General features: G+C 41.2%; 1 protein-coding gene across 7 annotated transcripts in view; it reads left to right on the top strand.

The window, feature by feature from the left end:
- AMPH (amphiphysin) overlaps positions 1-22,281 on the top strand; it is a 199,642-nt gene that overhangs the window by 151,106 nt on the left and 26,255 nt on the right. For 2 of the 7 annotated variants that reach the window (XM_090050096.1, XM_090050100.1), the window contains 6 exons: positions 4,319-4,342; positions 5,703-5,726; positions 6,012-6,515; positions 8,344-8,376; positions 11,768-11,818; positions 14,329-14,472. In XM_090050096.1, the coding sequence (XP_089906222.1) occupies positions 4,319-4,342; positions 5,703-5,726; positions 6,012-6,515; positions 8,344-8,376; positions 11,768-11,818; positions 14,329-14,472 (780 nt within the window). The remainder of the gene's footprint in view (positions 1-4,318; positions 4,343-5,702; positions 5,727-6,011; positions 6,516-8,343; positions 8,377-11,767; positions 11,819-14,328; positions 14,473-22,281) is intronic. The other 5 variants (XM_090050097.1, XM_090050101.1, XM_090050099.1 and 2 more) reach the window with 5 other exon arrangements.

Here is a 22,281-nt window from a genome sequence, read left to right on the forward strand (position 1 = left end):
AATATTTTTCGAGATACCATGGAGTAGAGTGAACTGTTTATTAACAAAAATGTATATTGGCTATATTTTTCCATATGGATATAGAAGAAGCATTCGCTAAACTCTTCTCCCCTTCCCTATCCCACTCCAAATAGTCATGATGGTGAGGTATTATCTTTTGCAAGGATAAATCAGAGCTCTGTGCCTATCCCTGGCTTTAGAAGGAAAGGAGGATAGCTCTGCAAATTACAGTCCGTTAGTTGGACTGGATGTGACCGAGTCATTTGCTGTGGAGATTTATTCAATATGAAGTATGTGATCTCAGTATTTGAAGAGCCTTGTGCTATTTCAAGTGGAGTTAAGGATAGTTTGTTGTTGGCACATTTTCTATATGTGTGTTTAATTTTACTCCAGTCTCCTGGTTTCAAGGCACAAAACCATTTTCCCCCATGGTAAACTTTACTGAAATGGTGTACTGAAGATAGATCTATTCGACTGTATAGGGCTGCTTCTAAATATCAGATACAACTCCTGACTTGGGATAAGTACAGGCAGTCAAAAAGTCCAAGGTAGAATCAATCCAATCTTAGCAGGTTTTTCTAAGCTGCATAGATTGAACTGATAATTAAGTGAACTCACATTCAGTTTTCAACTGGGAAAAGCAAGCAGATGCCTGCACTGATACAGGCCAGAAGTCAGAGGGTGCTGCCCCTACTCCAGGGCTCCACAACTCACCCCACACCCTGTCACCCCCAACTGCATCCTGCATGGTACTTCTCCCATCCTCATTCTGGCATAGTCCCCTGTTCACTGCCTCCCCTCCTCCTGGCTCCACAACTCTGTCCCAGCTGTCCCACCCCATATCCCATGCCTCAGACTGCCCAGAGCTGCATAGAGGTTGCCTGCCTTTGAGATGAGCAGCCATTGCAGGTAGGCAATGGCAAACAGGCTGCAACAGCAGCACACAGGTTGGGGGTGGGGTGGGGCAGTGTTACAGAAGTGCCTGTTGTGCCACAAACACCTGGTGAAAAGTTTCCTGCTGGGTACTACACCCCCACTCAGATGCAACGTAGTGCTGCTCTGCTCCGTCCATTGCATCCATCTTCATTCTGACCATGGATCTTCAATCAAGATCACTGGTCCTTAGTTTTTGCAGGCAGATTTACAGACAATTGGTTTTAGCCTCCCCCCCTTTATTTTTTTATAGACTGACCATAACATTGCAGACAGTTCATAACCCTGCCTTTGTCCCTCCTCCTTTCCTTCCTCAATTTCCCTCATAATTATAAACCCTACTAGTGTCCAATCTCAATCGCATCCAGCTGCCAAGGCATACCACAGAAACATTCTGACTTTCTTTGGCTGAGCCCTGTTCCTCTCCTGTTTCCCATAATACATAGTCCTCTCCTGCCTCCCAGCTACAAAATCTCCTGGCCTCCAATGAGCACCTGACTTTGACATCTCCACTGTTAAAATTCTCAGGTGCCATCCATGTAAGAATGACATCAGGTTGATGCCAATTTAAATTGTTTTGGCTGTTCATATGTTTCATTTTGACAGGCAAGTTAATGCAGTTCAGGATTACAGAGGCACTTGCATAAGCCTGTGAAGGACCAGCACTGAGCAAATTTATTTACCTATTTCAATAGCAGAACTGAAGAAAAGATTTCTACTGACATGCCACAGTCATGCTGACTTCAAGGACAGGAGAGATTATTAGGTTGTGGTGAACAACGTGCTGCAAAGAAGCTTCTTCAGTACCAGTGTGTGAAATTAGAAAAAAAAATCCAGAATAGGTTTGCAAATGGGAATGTGAATAGCCTCTATGCTGCTAATGTCAGATGCCAACATTGGGCTCGGTCCTGCTGTTCTAATTTATATAATTACTTTTGTGTAAGTAACATCAGTGAAGTTCATGGGATTGTCTGGTATAAGTAAATTATGAGTTTATTTATTTTCAAGAAAATATAAATATTTAGATAATAGACTATTAGAATGCATACAGGTCAACTTGAATTGGGGTATGTACACTGTACATTGTTATGCTGTTTCCCTCCCACAAAAGCACAGCAATTGAGAATAAGATATTATTTTTAATGCTCTCAGTTTAGGTTTTGAAGTAGTCATTATGGCTATGCAAATGGCTTTGTGGCCATAAAAACTTGACATGTTTGATTATAGACAGCAGGTTTATAAGGCTTTCCTGAAATTCTGGGGGCCACCATTTAGCAAAACAGGAACCCAAATGAAATACTCTCCAACTGTGAAGTTAGGCAGATATTTGATTGTTGTTTTAGAAGCTGCTTTTGATTTTAAAAACATTCTAAGCTCTCTGGAATATGATTTCTGCTCTTGGCAAAATGTATCTTATTTGTTGAAAAGCATCCCAGTGAGCCTTTATGATATACAAGACCATTAATGTCAGGACTAGAGGTAGCTTGCTGTGTTTCATTCCTCCACTTATCGCTCCACCCATCTCTTCTTCTGTTTCTTGAGTTGAAAGTTTTCAGACTAATTCGAGATAAGCCAATTGTTTGGATTTGAAGTTTGTTACCGCTTGCTCCTAAGTATACAGGTTTTCCTTAAGTTCCACCAGAGCTTCTCAAAGGGCTGGGAAATCATAGTTGCAGGTGCCTTGATGGTCATGGGAGGCAAAGCCAGCCACCCTGCATCAGCTTTTGCTAAAGTCATCATGACAAATTCTTTCAGCTGTGGGAGTCAGCTGTCTCCTCTGCTGAGAAACCATTGGGCAACTATAAATGTGCTCGACACCTGGTCTGATTAATCAAGTCTGCTGGAGTATGCTAATTAGCATGCTCCAGCAGCCTTGATGGCTCATGTATTCAGTGTCCCTGCACTTCAAAATGGTGGCAGGGTCATTTAACTAAAGCTTGTTGAACAAGCTTTAGTTAAAGCACCCCTGCCACCATTTTGAAGTGTAGGGTGCTGAATGCACAAGATGCTACAGGCGCTTAAATTAGAGCAGCTTTCAGAGCCACTCTGAAGCACCCCCTTCACCCCACAGCGCATGTAAAGACACCTATTAATTTTAGTGGTCTCTAGCCACAAGGAGTCAGACAATTTCATTGCATTAAAGGTCTAGTCTGCAAAATGAGAGACTGAGAGCAAGGCCCCTTCTAAACATTACAGGTATCACACAATTAACTGGTTAATGCACATTTATCTTGAGACCAGCTACATGTGCAAAGTACCTGTGGTGCCACGGAAAGTTCCACCAGCTTTAAGTTAGACCTTGGAAATGGGTATTAACATTATAGCTGGTTGCTGTCAAACTTTAATTTACATGTGTAGCAGCATCTCCCCTGTGGCTGGGAGCCCTGTCTCTGACCAGGCTCCCAGTCACAGGGGTGTATCTTTCCTAGCTGAGGCTTGGAGTCCTGCAACCAAGGGGACTGTCAGCCCCAACAGCTGCCACAATCTCCCGGAATCAGGGATGTATGAAACCTCCAGGGCTGGGAGGTTGCAGCTGCCATGATCTCCCAATCTCTGGGGTTTCACCCCTCCCCGCCTCCAAAGCTGGGAGATCAGGGCAGCTACAGTCTCCAAGTCCCAAGAGTTTCATGCACCCCCAAGTCTGGGAGACTGCAGCAGCTGCATCTCCAGGTTCTGGGGGTTTCATGCCCTCCCGCAAGGCTGGGGGATTGTGGCACCCCACAAAGGTGGGATTGGGCTCTCCCTGCACTGACAATAAGGCACAGTGTGATCTAATGTGCGATTGCACAATCATGCCTTCTGCCACGCACATGTGGCATGGCAGAAAGCACTATTGTGTGCATTGCACATTAGATCCCATGGCTCCTTTACCTGCATGTGTAGAGGGGCCCCAAGGCTCCTGAATTCTGTCTCTGGCACTCACCGGGTCACAATCCTTATGCCTTTTTTCTGCCTCTGTAAAAAGATACTGTTTCCATTCCTCACACCACAACTGTGATACTATCCTTTTGTTGATCTCAGAGGCTGCGTAGGATGCTTTACACTGGCCAGATCTCCAACTTATACGAGCATCTGTCCCTTGCAAAACTGTTGTGCCTATTGATGCCTGTAGATAGACACCAACCCAAACATCTGGCTTCTATTTCTCCAGCAGTAATTTTCTGTACTGGCCAGATGGATACATAGGGGCTGGAGCTCTCTGGAAAACAGCAATTATTTTGGGCTAAAAAGCATCACAGCATCATGCTTACTGTTCTCTTTCTTCAAAAAAATATGCAGAGGCTGGTTCTGAGGAGCACTGCATACAGTCACAGCACATGTTAAACACATGGTATATGAGCAGTCTTTTTTAAGGATATATTTTTCTCTTTTCCTTTTTTCTCAGACATTGCCCTGGGACCTGTGGACGGTAAGGCTAATATTTACCAGTGAGCATTGGAGTGCTTCTGTGCCTCTGATTCTGTAACATACCAGTGGATTGTAATAATTCTTGCATTAGGCAACATTTCAATCTGTTTTACACAAAAGAAAAAAGGATTCAGCCACTGAATAGACATGGTCATACTAAAAAAGAATAGGTATTTGTAACAATGAGAAAGACAGGGCAGTGATAAGGGTGGTGAATATTTTAAAACTGGTTCACTCATTCGAGGTGATACAGCTGAGTATTTGCTGCTTTTATTTTCATGAATTTAATTGTTGTTGGAGGTTGGTGATGGAGGCATTGGGTACCTGTTTTCAATTGCCTGAGGCCATATTTCTTTAGACCATTCTTCCAGTAGATCTCCGTTTTTTTAAAATCCAAAGACAGAATTTATTGTAGGTGTTATAAGTGGGTGGGCCATAAACTTGAATAATTTAGAAAACAGTCACTGCTGTAGAAAATGTCATTGCCCTTCCTCTTGCCTCCTGATGCTAATTCAGATATAGTGATCCACAGGAAGAAAACAGATCATTTTCATGAGATATCTTCCCACATTTTGTTGAAGTGATGGCTGGGATGACTTCCTGTGGAGCCTAAAACTATTCTATGACCTTTTGCAGGCATCAGTATTTCAAATTTTGCAGCTGTGTTGTATGAATGCATAGCAAATGCAATGTGTTTACACTAGTCTTTTCTTCTTAAGAAGAATTAAACAGAGCCCAGAAGAAAAAATAAACGTTGATGTCTTGAGCCGATACAACTAAACTAATAGATTTTTATAGATGTGCCTTTTTGTTACGCTTTACTTGGTCAAAGTTTTTCTATATTCTAAGTGTTAATGCTTCTTTCCACTACTATAAAAACAATGCCAAGATTCCTGGTTAGATAGTTTAGATCAAGGGTTTCTTAAGGTTCTTTATACTTCGGGACTTTGCTTAATAGAGAAGTTGGGCCAGATTTGCTTTTGCTCTGGACCTATGTAGTGATGATATTGGTTCAACATGAGTACACAAATAGCTGGCACTTTAAAATGGCAGCTTCTTGCACTCACTTTGTGCTGATGCAAAGGCTGATAGAAGATGCAGGCAAACAGAAAATCAAACCTTTTAACAATAAAGTCCCTGCACATTGCCACAGGCAATTTATATTTTTTTCAATATGAATTTGCATCTGGAAGCATGGAGGAGAGCCAGTGTCATGTGATCACTTTCCCCCCATTGCATAAAAACTAGGGGTCTGTGTGCCACTGATAAGAATCCATTGGTTTAGATAAACAACAGAGTTTAACTCTTGGTATTACAGGGTTTTTTTCCTCTATTTATTTATGTGGTTTTCTTCCATACAGACAAGCAGTGAACTCGTGCAACCGGTAAGCAGGCCTACTAAAAATCTCAATCATTGTAGATGCATGGTTTGAAATTATAGTTGAATATAATTTTTAAATTCATCTATTAGTACTGCTCTTTTAGACTGCTAGCTATTATCTGCAAATATTACAAACAGCAGCTTTTCCTTAAATTGTTTCAATCATTTTCATTCTTTATCTTTATAGTAAAATTACCATAAGAAAAATTAATTTTGTGTTTTCTCATCAAGTCCACCTTTATCTTTTTCATCTTGTTTTTTTTTCTTTGCTTTTTTTGTCTGCTTAAAGCCTGATTCTTCAAAAAGTCTTTCCCTGTGTAACCTGGTCATGGAAGAAAGCCCAAACAGTGGGTCAACAGAAGATATTAACCAAACTGATCTAGGTTCACTCAACTGGGGCCTAGATGTTAGCACACCCAGTGTCAGCCAGGAAATCACTTCAGGTGGTTCTTTCTCTTTCCCAGAGGAGGAACAGCCTTCAAGAGAACCCATTGACACACTATCTACTACTGTTTGGCCTGCTGTAAGTGAGCAGGAGAATGATGAAGCAGGGTCAGCCTCCACAGAAGAAAATGAGAGGACTTCATTGGAGGCACAGTTGGATGCTAGAAATGTTACATCGAAAGATTTGGAAATTGATCAACCTTTAGAGAGCAAAAACAATTCTGAAATGCCTGATGTGGGAACTGATAGCTTGTTGGATGAATGTAATTGTGATGTGCAAGAGACAGAGGACCAGAAGCAGGAAGAAGAAGAAGAGTCTATGTGGGCAGGTGTGGAGCCAAATGAAAAGGTAGAGACCAAAGCTGTTAACTTCCAGGAGATAGAGCATACAGATGAGTTTGAAGAGAGAGATTATGAAACTAAAGAAAGCAGTGACATAGAACGTCTTAAGGGCTTAGGAAAACTAAACCATGAAACCCTAGAAATTACTAAGATAGAAACTGGGCAGGAGTCAGAAACTGTGTGGGAATCAGAATATAATAATGGGCAAACTGAGGCAATTTTTAATAATTACCTTAAGGAAACAGACCTAGAAAACCATGGGCAAGTAGAATTTGAAGGGGTAAATGTAATTCAGGAGATAGACAGAGAAGGTTCTGGGTGTGTACTGGGCACAGGCCTGGAAGATGAGGCCCAAATAGTAGCAAGCACTTGTAAAACTGTAGAACATGCTGCCATTGAACCTGATATCTGGAACCAGGACCATGAAACAGTGTGTGTGGCTGACTTAGAACATCCTGGCAGTGTCACTGGAGGGAATACAGCCTTGGAGTACATAAATATTATGGAGCATGTTGACCTAGACATAACTGATCACCCAGAAAAGGACACTTCATATGTTGGAAACATTGTGGGTGACACTGAATTACTCAGTACAGAAGACCCTGGTAAAGGAATTGAAGACAATAGCATCAGCGTCTTCCAAAATGGTAGTGCAGCCAATGAATGTCAAGTTGACTTCATACCCTTTGAGAAAGAATTGGCATTGCGGCCTGAGTCAGCTGACACAACTAATGCAAACTGCAATAATTCTTGTTTAGATAATATGGAAGATAAATTGATAGAGAGGGCAGCAACTGCAGTCACTGAAGATCATCATAGTAACAGTAGTATGCCTGGAGCCTCAGAAACTGATCCCTGGCTAGCAAACTGGGATCCAACAGTTAATAATGATTCCTGGGGGTTTTCTAGTCTGCCCGATGGCCAAACAAATGGATTGGATAATTGGCCTTTTTTCCATAAGCCGCAAGACTCAGAGGAAGGTAACATGGAAAACAATTTGCCAGGCTTTAATGATGAATGGTCTACCCAAGACTTGGGGGGCATAGATAAAAGCTGGGGAGATGTAAGTGTAACCACAAGCAGTAAAAATCAGGAGTCACCTTTAAAACAAGGCTCATCTGGGGAGCAGGCAAGCATTAGCAACCTTGGACCAAGCAAGGAGATAGCTAGACCCTTGGTTCTGTTTCAAATGGGAAATTCCAGAAATGCTAGCACCGAGAGTTCAACTAGTCCCAAAGACAATGAGACCAACAACTCAGATTTATCTGAAGATGAAATTGCTAACCGGAGATATGGATTGTTGTACCAGGAAATTGAGGCTGATAAAGAAGAGGTACCTACCCCAGTGTGTAGCATAGTCTAGACAGACTTCCTTAGGTCATACATAACCTTGTTTCTTATAAAGAACCCATTTACATGTTTCCCCCCCACTCCTCTAGACCCTTGCTAATCTTGTTGAAGATTTGTCATTCAACTATTTGAATTGTGGTGCACTCCAACAACATAAGTATAGTAGGCTGATAAAAAAAGGTTGACTGTTGAATGATGTTCATAAAACATAAATTTCCCCCCGATCTCATTATTTCAAAAGATATTTCCAAAAAATGCACTTACATTCTTTTCAACATCTCAGTAGCAGTCTACCTTTTTTTAAGCCTATTAAAATGTTACACAATCGCATTACAATTTTGATCAGCATTCTTGCTGTCTTGTCCTTCATTTTTTTTTAAGTTCAGCACATTCTTAATTTGCTAATAAGAATAATTTAGCTTAATGGTCTGAGTTTTATAAGTAATTATGACAATTTTTTTCTGATCTTTTTTTTTTCTACTTAGGCATCCAGCAGTGCATTTAATGGATTCACACAGGTAAGGAATACTTACAGTCAACAGACTTTTCTATGTTGTTTAGAGTGGACTAGAATTAGCAGTATGAACTGCAGAATGCCAGGAAGGACAATACCAAACCACTAATTACTATTACCTTTTCTGCCACCACCTACTTCATTGATATATTGCCAATATTTCAGTTGCATTTTGGACACATTAAAGTGAATGGCAAATTTCCCATCACTTCAAGCAGGCTAAAATTTCACCCAAGTTACTATGATTTAGGTTTTAAGTTGATTTTTTTGGATTAGAGTTTACTCATATCCCACAAACATTGACAGGCATGAGTTTCACAAGTAGCCTAGCTAAGGGGAGCGAGCAGGGCAACAGCCCTTGGTACTGACTTGAGGGCGTGTGTCCAAAAAAGCAGCTGCCACTCCTGCCACCCCAGTGCCGCCATCAGTGTTATTAACCTTGCCACTGCTGCTGCCTTGTGTTCCACTGCTACTCAGGGTACCGAATTGCCCAGCTGTGCCTCTGGATTTCATATAATTTCATGATCTTTTATACCGACTTGCATATCTTTATCTTCATGGTTTTAAAAATATATATATATTGAAACCAGAGGTTACTTTCTACAATGTTTGTAAATTACAGAATTATACTAATGATCAAGGATCTGGGTTTTCTGTTTCCCACAGAAAAATGAAAAAAAACCTGCAGATTTTTCATTTTAATGGAGAAACTTGGATTTTCCACTTTTGCAAAGAGCTGTCTGCAGGTTGGCAGTGTTTCCAGCCTGTAAGGGACTGGGGAAAGCAGGAGGAGTGCGATCAGGCAGGGGGCGCCATGTGCATGTGCGCATGTGCACGTGCACATGGCTGCCAGGCAGCCTGGAGAGCAGCTCCTGCAGGTAAGTCTGGCAGCAGGAGGGGAGGGGGGAATTGACACCCCCAAAGGGAGGGAGGGAGGAAGTTGGGCAGGGCTGGGGGCTGGGGCTGGGGCTGTTGCACAGTCTGGGTGGTTCTTGGGGACCAGGGCTGGAACTGGAAGTGGGACGGAGATGCAAGCTTGTCTGGGGGTGTGTGGGGAACTGGCTCCCCAATGCTGTGCACGTTCCTGCAGAGGGAAGTGGGGGGGCATGTGCCCCCCAGATCTGTTCATGGGGTGGGGATGGGATGCCCACTGCAGACGTGGGCTCCCTGCCCTGCTGCCCTCCCCACAGGACCTCCACAGCTCAGTGCGGGGGACCTGGTACAGCAGGGCAAAGGGGTGCCGGGCAGGTAAGCTCCTTGCCTCTGCAAGTCCCGCATTGCCCTGGCAAAGCACCCCCTCTCTACAGCCCCGGGGGTGGCAGTGCAGGGTCCCTGGCCCTGTAGTCCTGACACCTGGGGGCCCCCTCTGGTAGGGCTGTGGGGGGCAGTGGGTGGTGGGAAATGAGGGGCACCCACAGGGCTGGGAGGCTGTGGGTGGGTAGTGAGGGACACTAGCAGGGGTGGAGGGGGCTGTGGCTTGTGAATGAGGGGCCTGGACCTGCATTGTGGTGAGTGAAGGGGGCAGAGGGAGTTATGATTTTCCATGATAAAAAACCTAAAATCAAATACCAACATTTATAGATACTTAGAATCTATTTCATTATAGTGAGGCACTGGTAGTCTTCCAAATTCCTTTAAAATTGTAAATATATCCATAAAACATTGTGTTCACCTGATACCTGTACATACATACATATCACACACACACACGTGTATATATATATATGTGTGTGTGTGTGTATATACACACATATATATATACAGGCATACCTTGGAGATATTGCGGGTTCGGTTCCAGACCACCGCAATAAAGCGAGTATCGCAATAAAGCAAGTCACACGAATTTTTTGGTTTCCCAGTACATATAAAAGTTATGTTTACACTATACTGTAGTCTATTAAGTGTGCAATAGCATTATGTCTAAAAAAAACAATGTACATACCTTAATTAAAAAATACTTTATTGCTAAAAAATGCTAACCGATGGAAAAATGGTGCCGATAGACTTGCTCGACACAGGGTTGCCACAAACCTTCAATTTGTAAAAAATGCAATATCTGCGAAGCGCAATAAAGCGAAGCGCAATAAAATGAGGTATGCCTGTAGTAGCATTTCATTTTAATTGCGGGTGCGGGGTTTTTAAATCAGAGAATTTGCTATTTTTATCAGAGAATTTGTGATTTTTAAACACAGAAAACCAGAATCCCTGAATGATGATATTTTGTGCTAGGTCCCTCAGCGGTGCAGCATATCAAGGTGTTGTGCCATCTTTATGTACAGTCTGATGCACCAGACCTTTCCCAGTGCAACTGATACAACAGTGTGTTGTGTCTAAGTTACAGCAGCCATCACAGGTGGCAGGATGCTGCTCATGATCTTTCCAGCTCTGCACAGTGTGGTTCTGCTCTTCCTGGATTTACCCCATCCCCAGCACATCATCTCCCATTGGGCAATCTTCAGCCTGCCTGTATAAGATCTGGATCTGATGTTCTCACCACTGCTTTCTATTGATCCAGCCCTTTTACCTACTGTAAAGGGGAGGACTGAGGAGCTCACCTTTTGTTTCCATTAGGGTCAAATATTTTCACCATGGAAATCAAAAGTGGCAATTTCACATACTTCAGTAGGATAAGATTTTAGGCCTTAATATTTTGTGAGTGGCCTGGCTGCATGTAGCAATCCAGATGATCTATTTTTCACTTTTGTATCTTCTAATTACAGTTGTGATTTTGCATCTACCGTTTTTTATCAGGACAGTTAACATCAAGGAGACATCTTTACATCTTTACATTTGCAACTTTTTGTGTACTTTTCAGTATGAAAGATCAGATGTATTCTCACCCTCTTGTTTTCTCAATTTCTGCCCCCATTGTCGAGGGCTATCCCATAGATCCAAGATGATTGTGATCAGTGTTGCTCCCCTTATGGAGCTGGGGACAGGCTGCTATAACGTAGTTTAAATTATGCTGGAGGGTACGTTATAGCAACTCTGAAGCAAAAGGGTACAAAGGTAAATTATAGACACCCTAGTCTAGTCCCCTTTGCCTTTGACTACTAATTGCATGCCTTACCACTGAAAAGCACAGCGCAGACTGTTAGCTGGTTTGTCTGATGAAGGGTGATTGTAAGTTAAATGCAAATTTTATTAGTGAAAATAATCTCATCTTTCTATACCTACCTTAATATAAAGTTTAAAAAGATATTTTTCTTTTCTTCCATTCTGTGATTTCTGAAAAAACAGAACGTGTTTGATAACCTATTTAAATGATCCATTTTTTTATCTAATTCTTCCTCGCTTAGTTAGGTAAAGTAACAGGTCCTCTCATGCCAAGTCAGGCCTGCATGTTTCAAACTTACCTCTTATAATATTTTTCCTTTCTCTACCTGCGCATCTAGGATACATCTCTATTTGCAATGCAGCCAAATGAGAATGTGGTAGATTCCTTGGTAAGTTTTGGAAATTATTTCATAATTTGTTTAAAAATGTTACATCACAAATTATATAATTATGTTTTTGCAAACACATCTGTTCCCCTGGACTTCCATCATTTAAACCATGTATCCTTTAGCAACAAAACTGACCTATGCAATTGATTGTAGCTATGAACTTTTCCTCATTCAAACTCTCCTACAGAGAAAGAATAAATTATGATCCAGAGCTGATGCCCAACCAAGAATCTACAAATCTTTAGAGATATTTCACATTTAGTGGGTTGGTTTTTTTTTCACTTTCAAAATATAACAACAGTGGTCTCTTATATCTGTTGTAATCAATGCAGTCAAGAAGTGATATTAGCAACCATCTCTGTGCAATGCTAACCAAGCAGGTGCTATCCCAAGGGCAGCATTTTTATATGCTGGTAACATAATATGATAGCATTATCCATCCAGAAATATGATTTTAGATAAATGCTTTTCCATGTATTTTATCAGACATATTCATTTTTATAGTCAGAAAAGATTTTAGTGATGTTTTTGCAAGAGATCATGCTTTGACAGGCAATTTATTCCCAGCAATACTCTACTGCTGTCTTAATTTAGGTTAAGCTGATACGGAAGTAAAGCACCAGTATAATAGAAAAGAGGAACATATGAGGCAGAGTTTGAGAATATTATTTAGTGTTGTTTTTGTACAGTGCATAATGGAGGTACGTGTCCAGAATGGTGATCAAACGCATGCTTCCGCCATGCGTACGTTATACCATGGATAAGAGCTTGCTGTAGTTCAAACACGGCAAATTGACTAAAGATTACTTGATAAATTCAGTTGTCCTCAAGCAACTTGAAGTAAATCAATATAATCTGCATTATAACATGTTGTCTAGTTTCTAAAATGACTTACAGAATTAATCCTCAGGATACTTATTGTGGTCTTACCTAGGTAAAGCTGCCTTTTTCTTTTTTGCAGTTCCTATTTCTTTGTCTATTACTGAACAGCTAACATTAAATCAATGCATAGAATTGTGCTTTGCAGCATGGTATTATATAATGAAGACTTCTTTAGAGCATTTCAAATCCTGAGGTTCTTATGTAGACAAACTTCTGTTCACTTCACTAGGAGCGGCCTGTTTAAGACATGAAAGAATGAAAAATGAGTAAAGGTCTCTAGCTGCTTCTGAAAAAAATACTAGAAAAGGAAATATTTTTTCTGTCATAGAGATCTGTATAGAGGTTTTCTGTTTTACTATGAGATCTTCGAAACAAGCAAGTGTTGTTAAAAGTGACTGCAGAGGTTTGATTGAGCCAAATAAGTGAGTTGTGTAGGAAATTTGTTTATGGGGGAAAAGCCCATTAAGGTTATTTTGTCTGGTTGAGCCAGTGATTCTGTATGAATGACGTACCTTTAACTTTTCTCTATATGGGCTTAATCCTGCTCTACAAGTTTTTAGCTCCATGTGAAACATAAATATGCATCAATAGCTTGGAAAGTCTCTTTAAAGAACTGGAATGTTGGGTATGTGTTGAAAATTCTCCTGTCTTTTGGGACCATTTTGTTGCAGAATTGAGACTACAAAGGACTGGTGTTCCTTGGTGCCTTCTTGTACTAATGGCATGTGTGTGTTAGAGTTTAAAAGGGTCTGAATTATAGTAATATATCCGAGAAAATGTTTTCCAGTTTGGAACAAACAATATCTGCATCTGACCCCAGTGCTCTTTTCTGCCTAGGCAGGGGATTGGACTCAAACTGTTGAGGTCCCTTCCAACCCTAACATCTATGAAAATATTTGATACGATTACATGCCTCCTAACCTCTACCTTTACTAAGCAAGCTTCTGATGATGAACAGAAATAACAGATGAAGCAATATGTTTTGTCCTGAGTGCCTAGGTGTTGTGGAGAATGTGAGGTATTGGGGTGAAGTGCAAAGGAAGTGGTACTTAGATTTGAATTGAATGCAAAAGGAGGTTTTGTGTTTTATGCTAGAAATAGTGTGGTGACATTCGGCTTACGTGGGCAGCATTTAGTTAATTTATTTTCAGACTAGACAGAACATCATTCAAATGAGTAAAAGATCATTTAAAAAATCTTAATAAGAATGGCATTATGGCTAAGGTACAGGTCTGGAGTTCAGAGTTCAGTTCCTGGCTGTGCTGCACACATTCAAAATAACCTTAAATTAATTCCTTTTTTGTTTCTTTTCTCCTTTTTTCTCATTGGGATGCTAATACCTCTTTTCCTCACAGGGGGGCATTGTGACAAACATTAGAATACATGTATGGCGCTTTGAAGGCGAAAATGGCCTTTGACTGCAAAGCATTAATTATTGTTAGTAAGCTCAACAAATGCTGTCTTCTCCCAGACAAAGATCTGCACTATCAAGGCTGTTAGATGGCTTCTGTCAGTGCAAGAGGACTGCTAGTATAAGAAATGTACTTGTGCACTCTTCCCCCTTCCCCGTTATCAAATGCTCTTCAATGGTTTTTCAATTTTCTACTTAAAAATCAAAACCAAATAAGGTTGAGGCGGCAGAAGCTCCATCTGTGGAACCCAAGGCAGTGGAACCCAAGGCTGACGAAGCCCCAGCTCCTCCTGCTGCTGCCGTTCCTCCTGAAAAGGAAGCTCTCCCTGCTGAGCCTACTGAGCCAGCAGAGGAGGCTGTGGTGAGTGACCTCATCCGCCCCAGAATTCATCAGATCCTTCTTTTCCCATTGTCCATGTGTCTACTGCATTTCCACCTCCCTTTCCACCTTTGTCATCTTTAAGACCAGCTTCCCTTACAACGACACAGCAAGCTTGCTAAATGTGTGCATGTTATGGAGCCCTAAAACGCCATTCCTCCACTGGATGGCATTTTAAAGTGAAGTGCAGTTGAACAACTGTGTATTCAGATATTGCAAGTTTTGGACAAACTCAACAGGAGAAAATGAATTGAATCCCATTTATAAAGGGTGCTGTTGCTTTTTTGAGGAATAAGTCCTGGACCACCCTATATGTAGAATGCTGCTTGCTGGAGCTAAGTGACAACATTGCAGACTTCTACCACTCGCTGAATATTAGAAGCAGCAGCTGACTGAGGGAAAAAAATGCCAAAGCTTCACAAAAGCATACAGGGAGATGACAAGATCCTATGTCAGCCCTGAAGAATAGTGGAAGTGCAGTGTTTTGGGAAACAGTGAGAGCACTTTAAAAAAAACCCACAGTAGGATATTCTGAGACTCCTTGCTCTTCACACCCTCCTTGTTACACTTTGAAACAAATTTAAAACCACCATTTTAAAGTACCTCACACCTATAGGTGCCTCAAGGCAGCAGTTTTGCATTTAGTTTATGCTATTAGGGCTCCATTTTCCATGCTGGAGCCCACACTGTGTCCCATCGACCTAGCTGGGGCTCTTCTCCATTTTAATAACATGGAGGGTGGGTGGCCCTCACAGGCCAAGAGTCTCTGAGCGAAAGGAAATTGCATCTGTTCCACCTGGGTCCCAGCCTAACAGTCTCTGAAACCAACATGAAGAATGGAGTTTGACTGGAAGTCAGAAGGGTCATATTCCATTCCCACCCAAAAACATCTGAATCATTCCTTTTTAGAGTTAACAAAATAATCCATTGAGTTATTTGATATTCCCCATCACTGTAACAAGAATCATCTATAGTCAGACAAAAAGCTGAAGGATTTAACTGCGTACTGTTGTAGACTCAGAAGTCAGTAGGAAAGAAATTGTTTTAGGGTTCAGTTCTTCCCTTGATCTTTCTTTGACTGTCATAAAACAGGTTGGTCCGATAAATAGCTACATTGGGATGGGACTTAGGATGCCAGGGCTCTGTTCTTAGCTTTGTCACTGACATTCTAGGTGACCTTGAGTAAGTCTCTGTGCCTCATTTTCTGTATCTGCCTAATAAAGATAACAGTGTTACCTTCTTTGCAAAGGTAAATGGTATTAATGAGAACAGAATTAGTTCTCCTTTAACTTACTATTTCACTGAGGAGAACATAAATACTTAATCTGGATAGTTTCCATGTTTAACTAAATGACAATTCAGTTTTTTCAAGGAAATCTACACAGCCACCCTCTTCAGTAAGTCAAACATATTGTTTCCAGAATGTATTTATGATATCTGTACAACAGTGCAGTAGTATGGTTTTAAAATCATCTTACTGATGCAAAGTCTGTGTTGAGTCCTAAAAGATGGTCATTTATTGATATTAAAATTTTCAGAGTTCAGCTTGAAATGGAGGGCAACTTCTAAGCCAGCGAGTGGTTCAAACCTCTCTTAGACCTATTGTTACAGGAAGTCTTTCTGCAGACTCAGGCAAATATATTCCATCACCGCCTTAGGTCACATACAGAAGCCATTCTTCACAACCAGAAAATGAGAAGCTTAAATTTTGTAGGAATTGCTCTGGAGATCAAAGAAGGTCTAGTATTGCTTATCAACCATATGTATAGCTAACATGCAGACTGGTAAATTTTGGTGAGTGGTATAAGATCAGTAATCCTGCTGTCAGCTCTCTGTAATTCAAAAAATGGTCTCAAAGGTGAATGAATCCTTAGTAATAATTAAGTTAGCTTTAGCCTTAAGGCTCAGCAGTCATGAAGTCATTATTTCTTCCCTCTTGCTCTGGGAGGACAAATAATTTACTGCAAGCCAGTAAAGGGTGGAGCATACTTCCTCTTATGCATCCAGCTGGAGTTTTCCAGACAACCTGGATATTTTTCTTTTGGTGTGGGGAGGGAAGCATTTAGTGTTACACCAACACTTCTTTCTTAATTTGCATAGGTTCATGCCAGATGTACACTAGAGTGAGTATGCTCAGTGGCAGCTCTCTTCAGTAATACATACAAAAAAAGTCAACTGTCCAATCTGTGGCTGCACCCTTCCCTTCTATATGCTTTCTCTTGAATGGGCATGAATCATAGTAATAACTTGTCAACTCTATGGCAAGGCAAATAGTGCAATAGCTTGTCTAGGATGCAATATTTTGTCAAATCCTTGTTTGAAATGCTTGTTGTCTAGCCATAGTAAATTTGATAGTTTAATAAGGAAAAAGAGGAGTGAAACCAAACTCAATCCATAGCCCAGATCTTGCTTTTTTTATCCTGATAATTGGAAGAGAAGTAATTTTTGAAGAGCAAATTATAATTAAGTTGAAGAGGTTGTTTCTAAACTTGGTTTTGTTTTTTTTAGGGTTTTTTTCAATGGGTTCCTAAATGAAAGAAATCTTTGAATGGGTTACTTACGTACAAGGAGAGATACTCAGTCTTTTTTTATTTTGTGCTGGGGCAAGGTGAAGTACAAAATCTGTTTTACACCTTAGCTGCTAAATCAGGAGTGGGTTTGCAGGCTGGGGGCCAGATGTAGCCCACCAGGCCATTCTATCCAGCTTGTGGGGCCCCCAAAAATTTAGAAAATTAATATTGATCTGTCCTGGGCTACCTGTCATGTAGCCCTTGATGGCTTGCTGAAACTCAGTAAGCAGCCCTCTGCCCAAAATAATTGCCCGCCCCTGTGCTAAATCATTGATAAGTTATAACTGCAGTTGCCACACCTTCACTAGTGGGTTTACATGGCCTTTTTAGATTATACTTTTTGCCGCTGTTAGTAAATGTGCTGTCAGAGTATAGTCCACCATAGGCAAAAATTATAGAATGACTGTGAAAGAAGGAGACCAGTATAATTTGAGAAAAGAGAATGATAGTAACACTTCAGATGAAATAACATAAGCATTAAATGCAAGGTAGGTGAGGTTTTTTTGTTTTAAAGTTGAAATGGTCTTCGCTGATTTGCAGAAGGATCTGTGGGAAAACAAAAAGTAAAGCATGTTTACTTTAATAATGATGGAAGTACAGTTACTGTTAGAATCTGGTCCTACAGAAGAAAAACAAGTTAGGGAAAATAGTTTCTAGTGCCTGTTGGAAGTTTTTGAAGCTTAAGATTAGAGAAGAAATTGGCATACAAGATCAAAGTTAAGAAAAAGTTCAGTGGACTACAAAAAATGAAAACATGTCATTCTTCTGTGGCAGTTCTACATTTGTTGAATTTATATATGTGGGTTGATTAAAAGGAAAAAAGACAGAGTTATAAAATATTGACACTTTTTTCTTCTGAGGGATATCTTTCCATTACTCCTTGTTTACAGTGTCAGTCATTACTACATATACGTCTCCTCTTGGCAAATTCACTGCAGACAATATCATACCAGAAAATTTATGATGGCCATGCATTATGTTCCCTGCAGTCTGTAAGCCATTTTTTGCATAATGTAGCACTTGCTTTTAAATTAGACAAGGAAAGGTTGTCCAGCTGTTAGGGCACTGCTCTGTGGTAGTAGATTAGGATTCATGTCTGCACTTCTCAATTGTCTTCCTGTGTTATGTTAGCAAGTCTTTTAGGAAGAGAGTTGCAAAGGTATTTAGAGACTTAAACCCTAAGGCTAGGTACAGACAGTGAAAAAGCCCAAGGCTAAATTGATTCAGTCTTTGCAGGTTAGTCTAAGCTGCAAAGTTTGAACCAAATAAGTAAATGAACAAACATTCACTTTTGATTCAGAAAATGCAGCCACATGCCTGCAGTGGCTCAAGCCAGAAAACAAGGGATGCTAGAGCATGGCTCTCTGGTGCACAGCATGAGCTGTATGTTCACTTCCTTTTCCTGCTGCCCCCAAGGTTCCTGGGATTTGCAGTCCACACTCACAGCAGCAGGACTCTGCAGGGTTGCTCATCACTTCCTCTTCCTGCTTCCAGGTGCCTGTGGGATTTGTAGTCCACAGTTGCAGCCAGTGGTAAGTAAGCAGGACAGGGCAGTTTGGTACTCAAGGGAAGGGAAGTTTAACCATTCTTCCTGGCCCCAGACTCCAGCAGGGGGTGGGGGGCATGAATGATGTGTACCCCAGAGGCTGGGGGGGCATGGTGACTGCCTGCAGGTGGCAGTGGCAGCAGCAGGGGCATGGCAGTGGCAAGCAGGGAGCTCTTGCAGGTGGCCACAGTGATCTTGGTGGTTGGCAACTGCTGATCGGTGACCGGTAACGGACACCACCAGTAGTGTCAGCGATGGAGGGGGTGGCAAGCAGCAACTGCCCGCAGGCACCACCAGCAGCATTGACAGCACTTCTCTCAGGGCGTGCACATACACCCATGTGCACCCCTATGTGTCACTATTGCTGGGGGAGCTGGCAGTGAGCCATCCAGTGTGGCCTTTGAGCCAGCCCTCACTATTCCAGCTAGGGAGCAGAGGGGCGGGGCTAGCCCTGTTCTCTGGAGCAGACAGCACAGCCCAGCCCATTCCAGGGCTGCAAAATGCTGTGATCCTGGGGTACTCTGATTTAACTTGAACCAGGAAAGGGCCTGGGACAGAAGTTGCATAAACTGGTTCGACCTAAATCAGTTAAGTCTGATACTACATTCAACCAGGTTTATCTTAAACCAGTTTCAGCCATTTTGAAACTGGTTTATGTGTACTGAACTTCTGTTCTGTAAGTTTTAAACCCGTTTCTGATCACTTAAACCAATTTATGTGTAACTTCTGTTCCTAGGGTTTTTGTATTTGTCTGAAGTCTTATTTCAGTGGCATAGGCACGTATATAAATACCTCTACAAATTTTGACCAGCTTTGCTCAGACCTAAGTATACCTCAGACCAGCTCCTGAGCCCATTTGACCAGGGCATCAGATTGCCTTCAGTTCTCCGAGCAGATTGTGCTATGCAGATTGTTCTTCTCCAGTGGGGTATTGCATATTGTCACCTAGCAGGAAAGGTAGCATCAATGAGGTATACTGTCCTGACTTTCTTTGCTAAGTACAGACAGTCAAAAAGCCCGAGGCTGAATTGATTCAATCTGTAGGTTAATCTAAACTGTGTAGATTGAACCAATAAGCAAGTGAGCAAACATTCACTTTTGATTCTGGAAATGCAGCCACATGCCTGCTGTGGCTGAGAGCAGACAGCTTGGTCTAGCCCACGAACCCTGTGAGGGGGGTTTACAAGGGATTTGCAAAGCATCCTGGGATGCTGGGGGACTATGAGTTAACTTGAATCTGAAGGGGATCTTGGACAGCAATTCAGTAGACTGATTTAAACTAAATCAGTAAAGTCTGATACTACATCCATCTAGGTTTATCTTAAACCTGTTTCAGCCATTTTGAAAGCAGTTCATGTGCACTGAACTTCTGTTGTATTACAGATTTGAACCAGAATTGCAATCACTTACACCAATTTATGTGTAATGTTGTACCTAGCCCTTATCCACAGCCAAAATATCTGGTCAGGTACATGGTACTGTTCACTTTTGGAAGTGGTTTTATCCCAATAACTTTTGATTTTGTAATCTTCCAGCACTGTATTTATACCAAGGAGTAGTGGCATTGATCAGCTATTTTTATCAAACCAATTGTTGATGCAATGTCTTGACCACAATATTTTGCTTATCACTGTTTCCTTGAGTAGCAAGGACCTGGCAGCCATCTATGATATGTTGCTTCATTTCACCGATGAGGCCACATAGTCTGTAATGTCAAGCATGCATTATTTCAGAATATATTTTTAGTTTGTTACAAAAATCTGGTCTTGAATAGTATACACAAAACTTACTGGATCACCAAAGAGCTCTGTATCTCCACCCACCAAGTACTGACAACTGACTTAGTCCATGGAGAGCACAGAAGTGAGCCTACTGTATATACTACCTTCTACTGCCAGCCTGAATCCATTTTAACCTGGTCTCTGCCATTCCATCTCCAGTATTTATCTTCCCAATCATAGGTGTGTAAAAATCCTAATCATCCCTAACAACTTCCCAGTGCAACAACCAGTCTTTGCTTAAACAGTATTTCCTCAAGCCTTCCACCTGATTATTGCTAAAAAATAGTAAAAAAATCAACAACCTTCTTCTTTCCATCTTACAAGGAATGTCCTCAGTTACTTACTTCTTCAGTGTTTTCAGTCTTATCCTTGATCGCGTGAATATTCCAAAAGTACTGGTATTTCTCAGCTCTCTATTGCCACAAATTTGTTTCTGTAATCTAATTCAGTTCTATTAAAGAACCTTTTGTCATCAGTTTTTCTTTCTTAGTTTATGTATTTCAGAAGTTGGTTCAGTCCCAAATATTTGTATGTCTGCTCTGTGTCCAGTTTGTTGATATCAGTTCCATCCCTGAGCGGCAGATGGTTTATCTGACCATGCTTCGATGCTGAACAACCCCAGTCTCATAGAGATGGAGCAACGGAAGGACTTGACAATTTTCATCATACTCTGGAGTTGGTGTGCATTGGCAGCATTCAGTCTGAGTTTGTCCTTATGGAAATGTGACAATTGGGGCTGCTGTTTATTAGTTGCATAAGTGTAGCCAGAGTCGCACAGTACCTGGCACAGTGGGTTGAATGCTAGGCAGACCCACAACAGACTTAAGCTATCTTCCTGGAATATCTCCCTGACACATGCAGTGGTGTACACTAGATTGCCATCAGACACAAAGGAACAGTTATTAAATTCTGATACAATTTGTATAACATGAGCAGTCCAAGACAGGAGTGAGAAACTGAGGCAAATGCATTTGTGTTGGCTATCCAGGTAACAGAGGTTCCTTTATCTTCTGCTTGTCTGAGTAGAGATTACATTGCCCATCAGTAGCAGCTCCTTATGTTCTCTTCAATCCTAAGTACAGCCATTTTGCTTAAGTGTCCAGCTGTTCGTAGATAAAGTCTAGTTCCTTTTTTTTTTTAACCTATCCTGGCAATAAAGGTTTTGCTAGCAGTTGACAAGCATGTTACAGGTCTGAAATTTTGAGAGTTGCTTACTGTTGATTTTTTTGGCTTCATAAATGTGATCCCTTCCATCATAAAGTCCTGCTCCATTTATTTTCCTTCTAATCACAAGAATCTTCACGTCATTGTCTCCTGTTAGTAAGTCAGTTTTATGGTCTCAGGACTTCTGACCTTTCGAGAAGTGTTATTGGGCACACCAGTCCTAATGCCTAAGTATCTTCCCTGCTGCACACTTTGCGCCAGCATCAAACAACTGCTGACTCTGTGCTGTATAGTCTCAGCACAAATGTTGCATTTTTTGCTTTTGTCTGTGACTTCTTCAGTTTTCGCAATATGACATCCAAACCATGCGTGAAGAGTGTTACATAGGCTGTTCTTAGACACATAATGCTGATGAAGATTTCTCTATGATTCTGTATCCATTTTGCATCATGGTTATTATGATTATGATATAGCTATTACCATTTACTTGCTGATCTCTATTCCTTACATGTTTAAAAGTTTCAGTCACCAAATCAGAGGTCAGAATCACCACAGCATGACTTTCAATAAATGAATCATACCTATGTCAAGAACATAACATAATCAAAGTGAATTATTCTCGGATCACCAAGTGCCTGAAAATTGCTTGTCCAAAATATTTAGAGAATATTTACTAACAGTCCGGTCAGAAATCCACAGTGGTTCTTGAATGATTTGCAAACAGAAAAAA

The sequence above is a fragment of the Crocodylus siamensis genome, chromosome 5, assembly GCF_052110815.1.
Source record: "Crocodylus siamensis isolate JL-2025a chromosome 5, ASM5211081v1, whole genome shotgun sequence".
In the NCBI taxonomy this organism is placed as follows: domain Eukaryota; kingdom Metazoa; phylum Chordata; order Crocodylia; family Crocodylidae; genus Crocodylus; species Crocodylus siamensis.